We start from the raw sequence: 21,020 nt of genomic DNA, 5'->3' as shown, positions 1-21,020 counted from the left end.
ATTTCGTACACATCAAGATAATTCCTGTACACCTAAAAATAATTATCATACACCAATAGAGTCTTCCTCATTTACCTAAAACTAGTTCTCGTGTACCTATAGATAACAAGAACACCTAAAGATGGTTCTTGTGCATCTATAGATAGTTTTTGTACACCTAAAGTTAACCATACACCTAAAGGCCTCAATATACTTAAAGTGAAAACTAAGAACAAACATGTGTGACGTCATTTCGAGCAAATCTGGCCAAAAAGTTGTTTTTGAGTTTGTTTCAGTGGGTTGAAACAGCTCGCCAGCACAAACTCTCAGGAACATTTTGACCAGGCTGCTAAACACCTTACTATCATTGGTCTACATCATCCATGGGTGTGACCCTTTGCACCACGTACTTTGAGGCCAACAGCTAATTCCGGTTCTTCTTTCTGTTAAGATCAATCAACATGAACACACCGGCATGCAGTTACCAAGCTGGTGCAAACCTACAAACATCTGTCAAATCGTTCACGTACACACATTTTCCAAGACCATGTCAGGAATGTTTTTTTAAATATGTCTACAAAAGGAACCAAATCTACTCAAACACTTTTAAGTGCTCCCATATCTTTACACAATGAGATATGTCTTATCGTCACTCTTTTGTCTGTTTTCTGCTAATTTTTTGACTGTTTTAATGGAGTAACGCTGTATTGCCAAGGTGTTTCCTTTAAAAAGCTCTGACATGCAAGTATTGCTTAAGCGGAACAGCAGCTCCGGCTACGTTTTATTTAGCGAATGAGGCATGTAGTCACTGACAACACATTTTCATTTCATATTAGTTGATGTTTTACATGTAGTCTTGTGCGTTCTCACTTATAAATGCTTCTCTAAATGCCTCCCCCAGCGGTGTGGCCAATGTCTGAATGTTTCCAAACAGTATACCGTTGCACGACTGTTTTGAACTTCTTTTTAGCTCTGAGCAAAGAAGAATTTCAATATCAGAGCCATAAAGACGGTCGTTGTACACCTAAAAGTAATTCCTGTACACTTAAAGCTAGTTCTCATACACCTATAGATGGTTATCATACACCGAAAGATAATTCCTGTACACCTAACCTAAAGATTGTGCTTGTACAACCAAAGATAGTCCTCCTACACCTTTAGCTAGTTTTCATACAACGAAAGATAACACTTGTATGCCAAAAAGGCCTTGTTTGCATTCTTGACATAACTGGGCAGAACAGATGAGCTTTTGAATGCTGTCAGCATTCCTCAATGTGTTCCTCCTCTACTTGCAGAAAACATTCACACATCATGCTGAGCAATGGTTCTCATAACAACGTCATGCGAGTTTTAAATAACAAGAATAGGGAGTGGAGCAAGTACTTTGCCCACATAATGGCAAAATATGACATTTTGGCCTGCTAAATGTGATTAGCCATTATTGCAAGAAGTGACCATAAAAAATGCTTATTTCGCAAAATAATTGGTAATTTAGATGCCAATGTGAAATTAGAATTTAAAATGCAAAATGATTGCGATCAACTCAAATTATCCCAATATGTGGATTCTATAATCACTATGAGAGGCCTACACATCTCCAAGGGTGTGTTTGGTTAGTGCCTATCGTAGAATGATTTAACAGAAATCTGAAGATCTGGGCTGGGAATGACAGGTAAACAATGTTGATTCAACGGTTGTTGTCCTTCTAGTTCTCCTTGGCTTTCACTGTCAGGGAACTGTGCGTATCAGTAAGGAAGCTCTGTGTGTATGTTTAGACTGCATAAACTCTAAGTTCCCTTGCTCTGACCATGATAACTCTGGTGAAATCTGCTATTCATTCCGCATTAGCCGGGGTGGCAAACAAATATGTTAGGACCCTCCCTGCACATTTCATGACTCACCTGTCCACTAACAAGCTGTAGAAGGGCTGTGTTGACGGGCAGTTGCTCGATATCCGTGTTGATTGCGGTCTGGTCGAACGGGCAGGCCTTGCGATGCAGTTTGTTCAGGCACATTTTGCACACAGTGTCTCCGCAGCCCAGGCTGATGGGCTTGCGGTGGCTCTCCTCGAAGGTTTGCATGCAGATGGGACACAACAGAAACTCGGTCCATTGCGGAGCTTGCACAGGCATTGTAACAAAGCACAGTCTGTGATGCACTGGTCCCACAGATCTTCTTTTATTGCAGCATTTGTTTTTGTATTCGTTTTGAGTAAAACGATATTGCAAGTCCTATAGGTTCCACTGGAACTAATAATGCTCTTCCAAAGATCAAACTGTTTAATTATTTTCTGGCATTGTGGGCGTTCAGCACATAGTGTGAAAAACATAACCTGTAAAACAAAACAAATCACAAATTAGAGAGAATTCACAATGAGATTTTACTGTAAATAAGGTTCTAGTTTAGCAAAACACCACATATTCATTTATGGTGCATTCATGTCATGTAGGAAATATTGTAATTTAACCCTTCGCCAAGCTCCGCCTTGAAAGCGCTTCTGAACAATCCTGCCTTAGCAACTGTTGCCCTGCTGCCATTACTCTGACATAAATTAGCTTTTTTCCAATAACAGCCAATGGAAGATTTTTGTGTTTGAGTACTTTTATGTGTGTTTTTATCAACATAATAATAAAAAAAAAAAAAAGCAAGCAAGCTGCCACTGCTCCAAAACCTCATAAAAAATCCAGACTACAGTTTGCAAGTGCACATGAGGACAAAGATCATACTTTTTGGATAAATGTTCTCTGGTCTAATAAAAAAATTTTTTTTTAACTGTTTGGCCATAATAACCATCGTAATGTTTAGAGGAAAAAGGGTGTGGCTTGCAAACCAAAGAACACCATCCCAACCGTGAAGCATGGGGGTGGCAGCATCATGTTGTGGGGGTGTTTTGCTGCAGGAGGGACGGGTGCACTTCACAAAATAGATGGCATCATGAGGAAGGAAAATTATGTGGATGTATTGAAGCAACATCTCAAGACATCAGCCAGGAAGTTAAAGCTCGGTCGCAAATGGGTCTTCCAAATGGACAGTGACTCCAAGCATACCTCCAAATTTGTGGCAAAATGGCTTAAGAACAACAAAGTCAAGGTATTGAGTGGCCAACACAAAGCCCTGACCTCAATCTGATAGAACATTTGTGGTCTGAACTGAAAAAGCGTGTGCGAGCAAAGAGGCCTACAAAACTCAGTTACACCAGTTCTGTCTGGAGGAATGGGCCAAAATTCCAGCATCTTATTTACATTACATTTACATTTCTCCATTTGGCAGACACGTTTATCCAAAGCGACTTACAGTGCATTTATTACAGGGACAATCCCCCCAGAGCAACCTGGAGTTAAGTGCCTTGCTCAAGGCCACAATGGTGGTGGCTGTGGGGATCGAACCGGCAACCTTCTGCTTACCAGTTCTGTGCTTTAGCCCACAACACCACCTCTCCAGATTATTGTTCTGGTGTTATAATACTTCTTATTGTTAGAAGCTTGTGGAAGGCTCCCCAAAACTTTTGACCCAAGTTAAAAAAGGTAAAAAATCTACCAAATATTAACAATGTGAATGTAAACTTCTGACCCACTTGGAATGTGAAGAAAGAAATAAAAGCTGAAATAAATCACTCTCTCTACTATTATTCTGACATTTCACATTCTTAAAATAAAGTAGTGATCCTAACTGACCTAAGACAGGGAATGTTTTCAACGATTAAATGTCAGGAATTGTGGAAAAGCTTTGTTGTTGATGGCAGCAAAAACAAAATATTACTACATTAATTTACCTCTATATGCTCCTGCAAAATGTTTTAGAACAAAGATAACAATGGCATAATAAAATGGCAATCAAGCAGAAATGTATTCTCTATTACTATTAATTGTTGAGGTCACTGTTGTTTTGATTCTATTTACATTGTCATGAACAGATCAATATTTAAGTCCTTTATCCTTCACTTTCACCTGTTTTTGGTTATTCACATTCTTCATGGATATACAGGGAAGAGAATTTGTGATAAAACAATTACTTAAATTTTGATCTGTTTCTCACCCACACCTATACTTTTGTGTCCGAACATATGGATTTAACCACTGGTATCATATAATTACTTTTATGATGCCTTTGTGGATTTTAGAGCTTCAAATTTTATATTATCAGATTTTAGAGCTTTTGGCACCCATTCACTTGTATTGTACGGACCTACAAAGCTGAAATATTTTTCTAAAAATCTTAATTTGTGTTCTCCAGAATAAAGTCAGCCATACACATCTGGAATGCCAGGAGGGTGAGTAAATGATGAGAGAATTGTGAACCATCCCTTTAAGGTGTTTACATGCAACACGAAATTGGAGTGATGGACAAAAATGTACGGTGTCCATCGGTTTCTTTTTATGCCGTTTATGACCATACACCAATAAAGGAAAGCAGTTTCACGTGGTTTCATGAGCATACACGTTGTCATTGTCGAGCATACAGCATAATGTAAGAACGTGCATGTAAACGTACTTATTGTCATGACAGTTATGAACATTTAAATCCCAATTCACATTACCGCAATGCAAAAAAAATAAAATAATAATAATAAATACAAATTAAAAAGTTAGTCATTAAGACTATGTAAAAACAATGCTATATTATTTTTATTAAGTAGATTTTCAAGATTTTAATAAAAAAAAAAAAATTGCAATACATTAAACAAATACAAAAGTAAAACACGGCTTAGTGTCCTGAAAACAATGACACAATGCAAAAAATCTTAATGGTGCAGGCTTCATTAAAACATAACTTCTGATATTCTATATTGTTTTGGGAATCACCACCCCCATTGTAATAACAGCAAATCACAAGGAATTTCATCTTACCTTTTGCAAGAATTTCTGCTGTATTTTTAACCATCATTCTATCATGCACAAGAGTGAGAATCACACCCTTCAGTAGAAACAACTCAACTTGAACTTTTTTTTAAAGCCTTTCATAACATGCGCCATTTTACCTAATAGTCGCATGTATACATAAGATTCAAAATCATGCTGTTATCTTCAGCAGCCACCCATGCAACAAAGGTACTTCCTCTTTTGGCAGCCATCAAAAGCACCGTTTTAAGTGGGCACACCCACTTGCTTTCAGTATATCATACTGGTTCGTTGGCACCACAGATTTCCCAAAGACTATAAATAGGTATGTGAGTGGGGTGATCAAATGGTTTTGACCCAAAAAAAGAAAAGAAAAAAAAAAAAGTAACCTCTGTGGTGATACTGGTGTGGGATGTGTATAAACTGGCATGGTAGTACCAGAAATCAAGCCTTTTAAAAAAGGTAGCTTGGTAATGTGTAAACTGTATTTCCAAGTATCCCCCTTACTAGGGACTGATGCAAAAATGCAATGTAATCATGAGATAGCAATTAGTTTAAAAATGGATACATAAGAGGGGACAGCAGGTGGCAATGACACGGTTTATCTACTGGATTATATTTGACTAACTAAAGGTAAAACTTCAATGATAGCTGATTCACATTTCTGTTGCTGGTTTACTTAATTCAAAATGAAGAATACTTCCAAAACCCACGTGCTTTGCTACTGTAGTCATGGAAAATCTTACCATTGCTCAAAGCATACTGAGGCACAAGACACAAGAGAATATCAGGCCATTTATATCCACTGGAAATCCCCTAAAGCTGTTTAACAAAGACTTGGAAGTATTACATGATTAATATAATATTGATTATGATATATTGTTTAATCACCTCTGGTTTCTTAAAAACCACATCCAATTAGATCTGTGCCAAGACAGCAACAAAGCATTTTAGTGCATCACCACATTCCCATGTGATTGGTTGAGCATCATGAAAGAAGCCAAATTGAAGGAAAGTAAATTTATTTTCAAGTCATATGCTTCCCAAGAACTCCTGAAAAAAGGCTTATTGGGAAACTATGCTAGATTTCCATTCATCATCACCAATATCAGGCCCTTCAGGAAATGGGAGAATGAGCAAAGCCCATTGACAATGCAGTTCACAGTTGAAATGAGCAAATAGCTAAATAAATTCTCCAATCTTTAAATAACTGCGTTTATTTAATGTATAGAGCTATATTCAAGGCCTAAAGAACTATAAAGTTCTCTTAAATGGTCTGAGAAGTGCTAAGCTAGTCAGCTAGCAGGTTGACAAATTGCAGGTGTTATAAACAAAAGCAAGAGTATTAAAAATAAGAAGCCTCATAAATCAAGTTTCAAACATAAAATGCGTAAAAAATAAAATAGTAAATTTTACAACGTCAGGGCGGTTTTGAACCCACAAGAAATTTGAATATTAATAAAATAAAAACAGCGCCGGTGTGCTAACAAAGCCTGTAGCTTTCAAAGCTAAACATCACGTATTAACAAAAGAAAGTGGTTATAATACAAACCCCATAAATGTTTGTAATAATAGATGTTAAAATAATTATTTTAAAGCCAACAAACTGAACTGTAACTGAATATAAAATATATTTACACCTAAATTGTGATCGTGACCATTAGCATTTACGCTATCTTTGCTCAAGCTTCTTCGGTCATAAACTTGTTTGTAATAGTATTTGACTCTTTTTTACTATATTAATTTCAGACACGTAATTCTGATCGTTTTATAAGCAATTCGGGCTATCCTAATGTATGCCTGGTGGTTTTCCTAAGCCATTTGATTAGTACACATTGTGCAAGTCGTTGTGTTTATTATTTTATAATCATACCAGTTAAAGGGCAGTAAAACTACATGATATAAGGAGTAAATTGTGTACTTACAATATTTGGTTCAGCTCAATTTTCGCAGAAGAAGGGCGAGAGTGAGTTTCGCCTGCTGCTGTAATGAAACTTTCTTTGGAGTGACTGAACCACAGATGGAACAAAATGTTTGTCAATGCAAAAATTCACCATCACGATGCTGGGATGTTTCTTAATGCTTTTGTGGTTGCTAAGGTGGTTTGACTGGTTTTTAGTGCATTGCTAAGCAGTTGCTAGTCCCTAGATTTGGATTGAGTCCCTCCTCCAATGCAATCTGTGGGACTTTATGCCCTCCTTTATTCATTTTTAAGTCCAATCACTTGAGAAGAAATGGCGTCATTAATATCCGAAGTTCAAACAATGTGGGACCACCTACACCTCAAAATCAAATATTTAGGGTTAGAAATTTGAACAAACCTGGCTCCATCAGGACACCTGAATTACAGATGCAAATCAAAAGAAAAAGTTATATAAAAAGAATACATCACTCCATTTAATTGAGAGAAACAGATACATAAACAAAGGAATATACATACATACATAAGGTTAAAAAAATAATAATAATAAAAAAAAAAAAATCCCTTTCATCTCCATTGAAATTATTTGCACCCATTTTGAGGAACAATTTGAGAGAATTCCAAAAACACAAGAAAATTGTCAAGAGTTTAAAATTGGTATAAGAAAAAAAAAAAAAATGTAAATGACACATAAGAACATGTAAAAACCTTTAAAGTTTCCACCAGAAAGAAAAAAGTTAAAGCCCCTTTGAGCTAGACAAAACAAGACGAAGGTTACAGACAATAAAACATACTTAAAAGCTTTCCGTGGAACGAGCTTGTACACTTTTAAAAATAAAATCATGTTAAGGTGTAAACAATCAGTGGAAGACCAAAACAAGGGATTATTATCAAAAATCGAAAGACAAGATTCCTTGAATCCCTTTTACACATTTCGGCACTGTGGCCTTTCTTAAAATCCCCACGATGCATTTCAGAAAAGTTTGGGCAGCTGCCGTAACCGACTCAAATCCAGGAAATTTCCCACCGATCCCTGAGGATCTGAGACTTCCCGTGTCCTCTTGTTTTTAGATGAAGTCCTGGGCTGAGGCAGAATGTTCTTTGTGACATTTTCCTTCTCCGGATTTGTACTTCCCAGCACAAGAAGCTGCATTTTGGGCCGCAAATCTCGGATTAACAGCTCTTGAGAGTCCAGTGGAGATGGATGGAGATTGGCGACTGGTTGAAGCTGCTTGTTTGTAATGTTCTTTAGTACCTCAGCACTTTGATCTTCACGTTCTAGCCTAACGCTCACATTCTTTGATGTTTCATGCTGTACAGAACACCCAATAGCAGAGTCTATAAGAACTGCATCCTCTCGCTCTTCCTCACTGCTGTTTTCTCCTTCAATGAGTCCATATTTCTTCATGTACTTACAAGTAGCTAGAGACATATTACTAGGGGACAATATACTGAGTCCAACACTGCTCTTTTCTGAAGAGGATCTTCTCAGGAGAATTGCACTGGGGTCCGGGCATGGGCTGTAGGATTGACCACCCAAAGAGAGTCTTGATAGTTGAGAGTCGCTTAGGTACTTAAGTGCGATGGCATTGGCTTCAAGGCTGAGGTCTACACTGCCGCTAGGTCCCCAAATACTGGTCCCAACAGATTCGGAAAGAGCCAGTCTTTGGATCACTGCCTCAGGGTTAATGCAAGCGAGGGTGCTAAAGAGAAGATATTGATGAAAATAAATTAGCAAGAAAGCCGATTTTCTAAGGCCCAAACATTAAATGATCAAATATGGTTGATAAAACAGCCAGTTGTTCAGAACGTTTACACACAGCTTTATGATCGAGCTACAGTGGGTTTTTGCATAGTCAAACTACAGTCTTCATCAGTCTGTCAGAGTAAACAATACACAATGCGTAATCAAATATTTGCAGGAACTTAGTCAGTTGATAATGTGACATTGATGTTGACATTTTGCATCATTGTTATCTTGCAAAGAAGCCAGCTGACAAAGAGACTTTGATGTTGACCTTTTGTGTCAATTTAGTGTGCAAAACCGTACACAAAAATCTAGCTGGTGTGAAATCAGCATTGTATATTTTGTACATTCTTTACTTTTTAATTTTGGTTCAAACTGGTAATAAAAATGTATGTTCCTAGCATTCGCCGTGATACCTCTACCGTGCTTGTGTTGCATTCAACTTCCGGGGTTAATACTGCTCGTGCATCACCTCTGTTTTTCAGAGCATGCGCACGACAGTGAGGCCATTTGCGGTCTATTTGATGTGTATACAAGCTGGACAAAACAGAACTCCAATTGGATTATCCAAGTATGTTAGTCCAGCTTTGCATAAATCAGACGGTTATGATTTCAGTCGGACTACAGCAAATACATGACATTTAAAAAAAGAAAAAGTATTGTCTTAGTCCCACTGTAATCGAATATTTAAACTACATGTAAACATACTGATTGACCATGTCTATACCTAGCACTTTCCACAGTTGAACGTGTTGTCTTTCCCTGGGCAGAGTCTAGCTCCATGTTCACCCCAAACTGCTGGAGTTGTCTCAAAGTGGCACTTAAGACTCGGTCTTGATCTGGTGGAGTGTCCCTTTGCTTTGTGCTCCGAGACTCGGGCATGAAGGAAGTTGGCAGCGATTTACGTGACTGAAGGCATACAGGGGACAGACTTTGTCTGTTTTGGACACTCTGTTGGTCTTGCTCCACCTTGTCCTCTTCACTAGCAGAATCTTTCAGACGACTTCTTACCTGTCCCTTAAAGAAGAATTAAAAAAATAAATAAAATAAAAACTTCCTTTATAATATGTTTGTGGAAATACATTTGTTTTATAACACTCCACTATTCATCATTAAATATGTGAATATATGTTATAATTTGGCCATACCAGTAGCTCTTGGTAAAATCTTGGATCATCCATTGCTTTACTTTCCGAGAGATTTTTTCTCAGTGAATTACAGTACATGCTAGCACTTTCACCCAACTCTGGACTCTGAAATGAATGGGCTCCAAAACCAGATGATGTTCTGTATAAAATCAAAGAAATCAACAATAAAAGCAAAAGTAGTGTCAGGTTCGAGTCCACCACAGTCACGTCAAGACCAAAAAAAACCTTAACTTAAAGAACACCCTGAGTGACAATCTTACAATGAAAACTAAGTTTTTTTTAAACTTAAGTCAATCCTTGGTCAAGTTCAAGTCTAGAGGCGGCAAAGTCCAAATACTAGTGAATCCATTTATGAATCTTAATTAAAATTGCAACAATAAACTTAACATTAAGCCATTAAATCAATATTTAAGCTTATTTTAATCTTCACAGCTAAGAAAACAATGTGTTCATAAAAGGGTAGCAATTACCCATTTATGGGTATTTCTACTTCCTGCAGAACTAAGAAACTTAGAACTACCGACTTAAAACTACACACATAAATTGTGTTTGACATCTGGTCCAAATAAAATAGACAATAAATGTCCTCAACACATCAGGAAAAAGGCAATCAAGAAATAAATATTTGATATTTACTCGTGCTGTGGAGATGTTGTCTGTAGAGGAGATTCCGGCCTCTGCTCTTCAGAGAACTGAGATGTATTATCAGATCCAAGCCTGGAAGTGACTGTACTGCCATTTTGACCTCCAGTCTTTGGATCCATTTCACTTCGCCATTCCAGATTTGAGTCCTCGTGTGCAGAGGCCTCCTGAGGCCCATTCCAAAACAAACTGGCTCCTAAATAACAAACAATGATGAACAAGAATTTCTGGACAGATCATAATAAAGGGAACTGGAAACTGATCCAAGTGACCTTTATGTTGAAAGTACCTGTTCCTACAGCAACGCTAACACTTGTTCTTTTTGGTCGTGCAGGAGATGTTGGCATCTGATTGGTTCTCTCTTGTGGTCTGTCAGGCTCATCAGATGGTACTGGAGGAGACTTGCTCTGAAACTCAAGTAGTTTCTGGATCTGTTAAAAGAAAAAAAATGAACAAACTGAACTACTGACGAGGTGTAACAGATTAATACAAAAGTCATATGCATAGCAAAAATACTATGGAGCCCCTTTATGGACAGGGAGGGAATTTATTTTCTGATCTAGTATAATATCAATTGCTTTCACATCCCTTATGAAAAGTAACCCTGGTTTTAATCCAGTAACAATATTTTAACCATGATACTCTTGGCAAAACCATTAGTTTTAGTATAGTAACACCATGGTTAATTTGTGGTAAACATACCACAGTTTTTAAACCATAGTTCTAACTAGGGATGTGCCAGGGTGGTCAACTAATCAACTAGTCCTCTAACAACTGACTATTTGATTAGTGGTGTTGACTACTAACATTAATATTTTTAGTGGTGGTGGTTTTAATAGAGAATGCAATTCTCAAATTAATTGATGCAACTTCTTAGAGAGCATTTTTTGTGTGACAATAGCTTGATCCTTCTGCAAAAAATTGTCTCTTGAATTCTTTAGTGTTTTTATGCAAAGCACCCCATCAACAAAACATTTTAAGACTATCACTGTCAGACCTTCAATCTTCTGCTTTGAGTAATGTTCCCACATTTGTGAGGTGTTGTAAAGAGATTAAAGTCTTTTGCTGGTTCTGTCTAACACTGCTTGAATAAATAGTTGATGTAAAAATTATTTAAACTGCTTGATGTTGTGAACTAGTTGTACCCGCAATATTATCTTGTAGTTTGAATGAGAAGCAAGGATCTCACTGAAGCACTCCGGTTGAATTGTTTTAAACAACCGACCGACTAAACGATTGTGAAAATTGGTAGTTTTGTACATCCTTAGTTCTTACTAAGTTACTACAGTCTTACTATGCTGATGAATAAAGCTACACAAATTGCATGGGAACCCAGAACTTTGTGAGGGAACGCAAAACTGATAAATTCACTCACTGTCCTCTACGGGGCTCTGTACAGATACAAACCTGGAGTTGAAGCAGCTTTAACTGACGCTCTTGATCCATTAACATCCTGTAGGCGTCAGCAGGAAGGAGTCCCATAGTCCCACTGGCTGGATAGGCCACAGGGGTGTCCAAGCTTGCTGGATGGCTATATTGTACCTGGCAGCACTGGGCCTGACAGGAAGGTGCTACTTGGTCAACAGAACCTTTATTGGAATTGACTGCAGGGACACATGGACCATGTGATGGAGAGTAATGGACTGGAACAGCTGCATGACAAACAGGACTTTTGGTTGGGGAAAGATGATATCCCGGAGACTGTTGAGATGGGGATTGGCAGTGATCCCCAGGTGGGACACTCTCAGATGTGCAATGATGACCACAAGAATTGTTGATGGCCATGTGCACTGGAGCAGGATACACAGGTGTTCCTTGCCATGTGTTATTTTGATACATAGGACCATGGCCAGTTTGGCTGGTGCAGCAACTGCAAGGGTTGGCAGCTGGGGTGCTGTGGAAGAGCCTGTGTTGAGAAGGATGAAGGATGGGGGTCTGCCCAGGTATGACCGAACTCTTTCTGGAACTGCTGTGACCCGATGATGGTGGTCCAATATACATGGCTGGCTGAGCTTTGGATGGCAGACTTTGCAAAGAACGTGGCCTTTGTTGATGAAATGAGCCATTGGGTGAAGCAGCATTCTTTGGCGAGGAAGAAGATGAGGAGGATGACACCGATGATGCTGAGGAGCCATCTTTTGATCTTCTATTCATCAAAGGTAATGATTTCCGACTCACGTTCATTTTTGTTGTTTGCTGTCCAGGATTAGCCTGTAGTTTGTTTTTCGGATGGGAAAGAGCAGGAGTTAGTGGTCTTCGGATTGGAGGAGGTCCAGGGATGCTACCTTGGTCTAAAAGCCTCAACCCTGAGTGGCCCTGGTGGGTGGGGCTAATGTTCCTCCACTGAACATTTGATTGGCTGTGATTAGGAGGAGCAGAGTCTTGTGTATTTACCATATTCCCATCCAAAAAGCTGCCATCTAGAACCATAGAGAGTTCTGGTACTGAAGGATGAACCCGTCTTGTCTGAAGAAAAATATTTTAACAGGAAATTCACAGGAATAAAGCAAGTTATACAGCATGAAATATTGAGAGGTACATGAGGGGTCTAAACATTCTGAAATGCAGGTCACAAGCTAACAAACCTGTTGACTAACAGGATGAGGGTTTGGAGATGGCCGAGGAGAAAGGTCTTCATCTTCTACACCAGAGTCATGATCACTGATGGATAATTTATTCTGAGAAGCCGCTGCAGATACTGCCAGAGTCCTCCTGACAGTGCAAGAAGTAGATATATAGTCATATTGTCGCTCACATCTACAACCCATTTCCAAAAAAGTTGGAACAGTATGGAAGCAATTTAAAACAAAAAAGGAGTGATTTGTATATTCTTTTCTAAATGTGCTGGGGTAAATTTCACTGGCTAAACAGATCATTTTAATTTTTTCTATCTTATTTACTCACTTCATGTCATCCCAGATGTGTATGACTTTGTTTCTTCTGCAGAACTCAAATGAAGGTTTTTAGAAGAATATCTCAGCTCTACAACGCAAGTGAATGGTGATCAGATATTTGTAGCTTCAAAAATCATATAAAGGAATCATAAATGTAATCCATAAGACTACAGTGGTTTAATCAATGTCTTCTAAAGTGATCCAATTAGTTTTTGGTAAGAACAAACCTAAATATACCTCCTTTTTCACTGTACAACTTGCCATTACAGTCTCTAGGCACGATCGTGATTTCAAGCTAGATTACACTTCCTAGTGCTTGACGCGTGCACAGAGCGCTAGATGGTGCTATAGGATGGGTAATCGAGCTTGAAATCACTATTGCCAAGGAGACTGCTGTCAAGGTTTATAGTGAAAAAGGAATTACAGTTTGGTGTGAACTTACCTAAAAAAAAAAAAACACATTGGATCACTTCAGAATACATTGATTAAACCACTGGAGTCTTATGGATTACTTTTATGATGCCTTTGTGAGATATTTGTGTGATCTGGTCAACATTCACTTGCATCGTATGGATCTACAGAGCTGAAACATTACTCTAAAAATCTTAATTTGTGTCTGGAATGGCATGCGAGTAAATGATGAGAGAATATACATTTTTGGGTGAAATATCCATTTAAACTTGTGTCTTCATTGCCCAAACAATTAATAAGTGTTATTAAATAAATAATGTAAGTAAACACTCTGACTGACCCAACTTTTTTGGAGTGTGTTGCAATCATCTGATTGGAAATTAATAATATAGATGTATGTGTAAATGGAACTATATGCGCGTGTGTAATATATATATATATATTACACACACTCACATATATTTTGTCTCATTTCCATTTACACATGTGTAAATGGAAATGAGACAAAATATAAGCAAGTGTGTAATATATATTACACACACATATATTTTGTCTCATTTCCATATATAGAAGTTTATATTAGCATTTTCCATACTGTACCAACTTTTTCAGAATTGGGGTTGAGCATATATATATATATATATATATATAAATAAACACACACACACACACACACACACACAAGTGATGGATGAAAAATAATTAGAAATAAAATTGAGGAAAAACAAAGACTTTACCCTGTTAACACTAACTGGGACAGCACTTCCTGAAACAGCACAGTCTCCTGATTTTGGTTCTCGGCACTGAGCTCAAACTGAAGAGGACACCCCTCAGAAGGCTCTACGTTCTATGTATTAAAAAATAAGTAGTATAAAGTATAAATTTAGAAATACATCTTACTGTACTGCTACATAAGAAAACATTTGATGATTTCAATACACTAGCACACTAAAACACAGTATGTCCAAAGATAAACAATTGGAATGTTATCTAAAAGGATGACTCATTTCTAATGTAGAAAACAGCAAAAATTATTAGTATGGATTGCTAATTCTATAGACCTAAGAGTAGATGCATCATTTAATTTGCAGAAGATAAAAATGAGGACATGATGAAAAGAATTCTGTTCAATATGTCGCACAGTATTTCTCTAGGTGATCCGTCATGTCTAATTTTCACAACACGTGTTTTCCAGATTTTTTTTTTATTTCACTAGTAAAAGGTATAATTTCAATGTTTCTTGAGCTGAATGATCAACACCAGGTACACAACAGTTTTAGATGCTGAATGGACTGCACTGTATGTTCTGTTGTTTTCTTTCCACCAAATTAAATGTGGCATCTACTTGGACTATGGTTAATATTATTATCTCCAAGGAAACTGATGGCAGTCTAGATGGACTTCCTGACCTTGTAAAGTGTGAATGACTCTTTGCTGGTGAGCAGTTGAAAGCTCATTTGCTGTTGTCCTACACATGGTTTACACTGGTAGAACTCAGGATCCCGGTGTGTCAAAGAATACAGAACCACAAGGAAAGTGCCTCCCTCTGACGTCACTCTGGAAGAATAAACCCAAAGGTGTAAGAGTGTAGATTTTCACAGATGAAAGATTCTAACACCAAGGAAGAGATTTTATTTTCCGTGATTGCACTGATAACTACAATAAATAATATTACAAATATGTTTCTCTAAACAGATGATGTTATTTATGGGTTGTTATAGAACAGATTTTAAGACTGCTTTTTTAAAACAACATGAAGCAGCATTAGCAACTAATTTAAATTCCATTATGAGTGAAATAATATTTAGCAGAAAATAGTGTTGCATAGGACTTGATTTTATCCATCAGGATTTGATTAGATCATGAAACATGGGCTAAAAAAAAGAACAAAATATGTATTTTTGTGGTTACATCAGTTGAAATGTATCAGGCTTTGAGAAAGCTACAACATTTTGATAAACTTTTTATTTTCATTTTGTTTTTATTTTAAATCTAAGCCCCTCTTGGACCCAACTGTCTAAAGGACCCCAAAGGAGTTAAAGAACAGATGGAGGGGACACTCACTTATCTTGGAGGGCAGAGCTGTACAGGTACCTCAGACACCACGCCCACACCAGGGGATTATGGATGTGTGTGACACCACTCAGCCATCTGCCGGAGAAGAACTGTTACACACCTACTCTGAACATCTTGCAGGATTCAAAGCATGTAATTAATGGAGCCAAATTACAATTCCGGCCAACAGGCAGAATAAAGCAGCAAGAAAGTGATCAATTTCTAAACAATAAATAGAGTAACTTACATTCCTACTAGTGGGAGAGTGTAAGCCTTCGGATCAGATTCAAGTACGAGGAGAAGTTTCCGGGTCTGATCCATTGTAAGAAACCTAAAGGGGCATTTCAACCATAGGAAACATAAATAGAGACAAGATATCACATTTTAAAACACACAAAGCCATTTCACAGCCCTCGAGGACAAAATAATGCCACATAAGCAAATGGATATCATTACTTACCCACGTTTCCTGCTGTTTTGTGCCACACCTGCTGGGTTGCTGAGGTTCCTGGCAAGTGCGGTAGGGATAACAGGCACTGTCCGGACAGGAACAGCATCCAGCGTGCAGGCCAAAGTGACTGCTGCCCAGGACAGGTCAAAGGTCAGTCTGTCCATGTTCTCAGAGCAGCTGAGGTGAGCACGCAGGGTGAGGAGTTTGGACAACTCCAGTGTCTCTTTGCTACAACAGCAATGCTGAAGCATCTAGAAAGGGGCCCAGGAACAATAAGCATTAGTGGTAATTAGGGGTGGGTAAAAATATAGATTTTCTGATTAATCTTGATATGCCAATATAATTCTGATATTTCGAATAAAAATCAAAGCAAATATACAGAGTATCTGAAATTACCATAAATGTTATGCAACAATATTTACCCAAAATGTATAAAAAATATATAAATAATAATAAATATATATTACTGGAGGAACAAATTGGCTAAGTTGACTTGGTTATCAGGTGATAAAATAACTTACAAACCGTTTCTGTGTAAATTTATAGACAATTTTACAACTTGGTTGCCATAACGATGTAGTCAACAATCCCTAAAACGTCAATTTAAACAACTTCACAGTTCAAATTATAAAGTATTTTTAACAGAAGAATTGCTGCTTTTATAAAAAAATACCATCCAGAAACTGGTCCCATTCACTTCCATTGTAAGCATCTTACTGTAACCTCGAATTTTTATCTTTTAAAGGAGGGACGAGTCAAAATTAATATTTGTGGTAATCATTATTGTGCCAGAAAATGCTGTCAATTGAGCTTAACTTGTATTGAATCCAGAATACTCCTTTAACAAGTATGGAAAGCATGTTTTGCTTAAATTATAGAATTTAAAATGTCCTTAAATTCAAAGTTTAAAAACATTGACAAGGCCAGATTCATTCCATGTTAAACAATTAACAGAGAAAAAAAAATCCTCTTAATTAAATTGCACTGTATGTATATATATAACTTCGGGTAATTTCATGTCCCAGGGGGTGATTTTTATCAAAGAAAATGAAGATCCCATTTTTTTTAATAGGCCATAATCATTTATTTATGCTATATTTCAAATGCCTTTTATGTATAGATTTCACCGGTTTAGACTTGTTCCTGAAACAGACTCCCAATATTAAACAATAAAAATGCAATTACTACATGTTTAAAACTATGATCATCTAAGGGAACACTCAGTCACAATCAGTACAGCTGTTACTGACAGGTTACACAGTGAAGTTGATTAATCTGGCCTCAAAACGTTGCCATAGCAAAGAGCTAATGAGCCTCATTAACAGTCGTTAGATCCTAAACATGCACGGCCACCAATTATAGATTAAACTTCAGAACAGCTACCTTAAATGAGATGTTCAAGTCATCCCCTGAGTGTACTGTACTCCCAGGAACATGCTGGCCTTCAAATACACATGGCACAAGGATGTCTCCGGGGAGCAAAGCAGTTGGTGCTTTCCCAGGGCATCCCGTCTGCTCTCTGCCTGGATCAAAACGATCCAGGGTGATCGTCACACCCTCCTCATCTAAAGGACCAAGAAAAATAGTAGTTAATAAAATGAAGTGAAATGCAATCAAGACATTTAAAGGAATATTCTGGATTGATTACAAGTTCATCTTAAACGACAGCATTTGTGGCATAACGTTAACTACCAAAAAAGATTAAGTAGTAAAAATCTTGGTTATAGTGAAACACATATAATGGGGCCAATCTGTACATGTTAAAATACAAACAGTTTCAAAAGTATAGACATAATTGTGATCAAATCAGTTAAACTTTTAGGTGTAAAGCAACATCCAATTTTACAACTTTGTTGCCATGACGACGTAAGGCCATAAACCCTAAAATGACATAAAAACAATGAAAAAGTGTTAATGTAGAAAAAAGTTTGAACTTAACATATTTGACATTATTACGGTTTCATTCTGCTTTCTAAAAACTGCTTGGAAATCATGAGATTAATCATTAATATATTATTCTATTGACAGCCCATAGTAAGTTTGTGATAAAAAAGAAAAAAAAAAAAAAAACAAATTTCAAAATACTTTTATTTGCTTGTTCACTGGGGGTTATAAGAACAGATTCTCAGTAAAGCGGAGTCAGAATAATGTTTATTATGAAAGCATTTTAAAAATATATTTGAATTAATTAAAATATATATGAATTAATAATTTTCTCTTCAGGTTTACATACAAACATTAATAGTGAAAATAAGATATGAAAAAGATTGTACATACAATTTAAATATTTTTGGAGATATTTCACAGATCCTATTTTAATTATTTATTTTGGCTTTTAGTGCAACGACAATATGAAAGCCATGTATTTACTTTCAATGTTACACATTTTTCTTATTGTAAAATTGGGGCATTATACATGAAAATATAAAACTGCTTTTATATTTTAGGAATGGTGTCCCTCGTAAGGATATCATCATATTTGGGGGTTCTTGGCATCAAAACCTTTGAAAACCCCTGATCTACACTACTGTGCAAAAGTGTTAGGCACTTCAAAAATGTCTTCAAACATAATGAAATAAATGATTTTCATTGATCACTTAATGTCATACAAAGTCCAGTAAACATAAAGCTAAATCAATATTCGGTGTGACCACCTTTGTCTTTAAAACAGCCCCAATTCTATTAGGGACACCTGGACAGTTTTTCTTGGTTGTTGGCTGATAGATGTTCCAAGCTTCTTGGAGAATTCACCAGTTCTTCAATTTATTTAGTCTGTCTCAATTGCTTCTGTCTCTTCATGTAATCTCAGACTGACACTATGTTCAGTGGGGGGCTCTATGATGGCCATGACATCTGTCGCAGGGCTCCCTGTTCTTCTATTCTAATCATTTCTATGTGGAGAAGTCATGTTTGGGAGTCTAACATTAATGTTTCCTATTGACACACTAAACCTGAAGATATAAATAACAATCTTAAGAGAAATGCTTTTGTGAAACATCAAGACTTTAGATTAACTTTCATATGAACGTGTAAGTAAGTGGATATATTAAGTCATGAAACTTGTCATTTCTCATCCGTTTTTATTTATTTATTTTTACCAATTTTAATAACCTTCATTTTAAATGTCCTGTTGCAATATGAAAAATGAATAAAGTACAAATAATTCACATATTCTCAAACAATACGAGGTTATGAAAAAATGAGCGCATAAAATAACTAGCATAAATGATAAAATAGTTTTAGATGGCATGTACAGCATGTCACACTGCATGGCATGTCAACTACCCACTTACCACTGTCGACCGCCAACGTCCCCATCAGGAAACAGCAAAACGGAGGCTTGTTGCTTTGTCTAGCATGCCGATGAGCTAAACGTAATGCCTTTTCCACAAGATATAGTCTCGGATTCCTGAAACAGGCCAAATGTTAGAACTTTCACAACAGAAAAAAACAAAAAACGTTCTTTGTATATTCAAATCCATGAATACAATGGACATGAAACACACCTGTAATATGACAAATGAAGACTCACAACATCACCGTTGGGAGTTGGATCCCAGAGAGAAACTTTAGATTTGGGGAATGCCAGAGGAGTGAGGACATTGTCTGAAGACCTTTAAAAGACCATGCAAATCCATTGAAATCATTACTTTTATTAAACAATTAAAAATGCATTCTACTGGTAGTTTAGTTGCGATGCCTGAAGACCTTCAAAGAAAATGCTAATCCATTTAAATCATTAATTTTGTTGAATAAATAAAAAAAAACAGCATTGAAAGCATCATATATGTAAGAACCTGAGATTTTGCAATGTTTCTGGTCTGACACAGTTCTCCAGGATATGGGGTGGCAACCCTTTAAAATCCACTTGAACACGATTCATCCTGTTGAAAACAAGATTTATCGATTACTTAAAGCGTATCTGATCTGATACACACATATATGTGCTTAAATAACTGAATAATGTAATATATACTTACCAGAAAAGTAAATGCTAATTGTTTGTGGTAAGAAGTTTGGCAAGTTCAGTAACTAGCTTGCTTGCTAGCATGGCAACACCAGTAGATACCATTGAAAAAACTACATCCCTAACAATAAACATTATAACATATGTAAGATGCAAGATGTTTAATGTCTTACCTTTGAGCTGCTTGGACTCTTCGTCGTGTTTTTAATTTTTAACTCCAGCTCCGCGTGAGGGTGTGTTTACGGACATATATGTGTTAAAACTGTCCTTCCAGCCTATCGAGCGGTATTAACCGCGCCAAGACGTGTCAAAGTTAATAATTGAACTCCTTTACTGAGCCAGAAAAGGTAGAAATACCAGTTGTTGTCAACTGAAGACAAACGCATTCAACAAACGCAACAACTCGAAAATAAATCGTGGCGCTGTTTCTAGGTTCCAATGGCGGGGCGCTGCAGTTGGACGGCTCAGCCAATAGAAATTCACTGACGAAGGGCGCTTGACCAATCAAAAGCCAGGAACCGACCCGCTTGCTGGATGAGCGCATTTGAATGGCTCTCTATAATCTCATGTAGATTATGATATTGTTATACATCAAGTGAATGTTGTTATATTGCCAATAACGGCACTGTATTAATATCAGTATCTTTATGGTCTTAGCTTCCTTGACTACATATTTGATAGACTTTGAGTCAACATTATACATCCTGTATTTAACATTATATCAGAATGGTCAACTTTGTAAAAAATAAAATAAAAACATTTATATTATAAGATTAAAAATGGAATTCCAGGTGAAACTATGCCGTAAATAATTATGGAGATATTTAAAACATTTTATTTTTATTTTAGAACAGCGTTTGCAATATGTATTGTATGGTTTTGTCATTGTAGCACGCTGACAACTGATAGCTTGCCAGCCACAAGCTAATCATGATAATTCATGATTTATAGTTACAGTATCAAACTG

The 21,020-nt window shown here is 36.9% G+C and overlaps 2 protein-coding genes across 2 annotated transcripts in view; both read right to left on the bottom strand.

Moving 5' to 3' along the window:
• rc3h1a (ring finger and CCCH-type domains 1a) overlaps nt 1-7,017 on the bottom strand; it is a 29,950-nt gene extending 22,933 nt beyond the window's left edge. Inside the window, exons 1-2 of the mRNA XM_052121923.1 lie at nt 6,743-7,017; nt 1,881-2,311 (exon numbers count right to left, since the gene is read on the bottom strand). Of these exons, the coding sequence (XP_051977883.1) occupies nt 1,881-2,111 (231 nt within the window). The 5' untranslated portion in view covers nt 2,112-2,311; nt 6,743-7,017. The remainder of the gene's footprint in view (nt 1-1,880; nt 2,312-6,742) is intronic.
• A 289-nt stretch (nt 7,018-7,306) lies between these two features.
• stil (STIL centriolar assembly protein) lies at nt 7,307-20,380 on the bottom strand. The gene is made up of 17 exons (XM_052121922.1): nt 20,227-20,380; nt 19,884-19,970; nt 19,593-19,700; nt 19,380-19,495; nt 17,470-17,651; nt 16,096-16,337; nt 15,883-15,966; nt 15,645-15,731; nt 14,990-15,137; nt 14,318-14,427; nt 12,861-12,987; nt 11,683-12,741; nt 10,565-10,706; nt 10,270-10,471; nt 9,634-9,772; nt 9,213-9,502; nt 7,307-8,441 (listed from the first exon to the last, which is right to left on the bottom strand). The coding sequence occupies exons 2-17, from the start codon at nt 19,967-19,969 to the stop codon at nt 7,712-7,714; spliced, it is 3,852 nt and encodes a 1,283-aa protein (XP_051977882.1). The 5' UTR covers nt 19,970; nt 20,227-20,380; the 3' UTR covers nt 7,307-7,711.
• Nucleotides 20,381-21,020: the final 640 nt, after the last annotated feature.

Source organism: Xyrauchen texanus, chromosome 48 (genome assembly GCF_025860055.1).
Source record: "Xyrauchen texanus isolate HMW12.3.18 chromosome 48, RBS_HiC_50CHRs, whole genome shotgun sequence".
Lineage (NCBI taxonomy): Eukaryota > Metazoa > Chordata > Actinopteri > Cypriniformes > Catostomidae > Xyrauchen > Xyrauchen texanus.
Note: the sequence above shows the minus strand (reverse complement) of the source record. Positions and strands in the feature narration are given on the sequence as shown.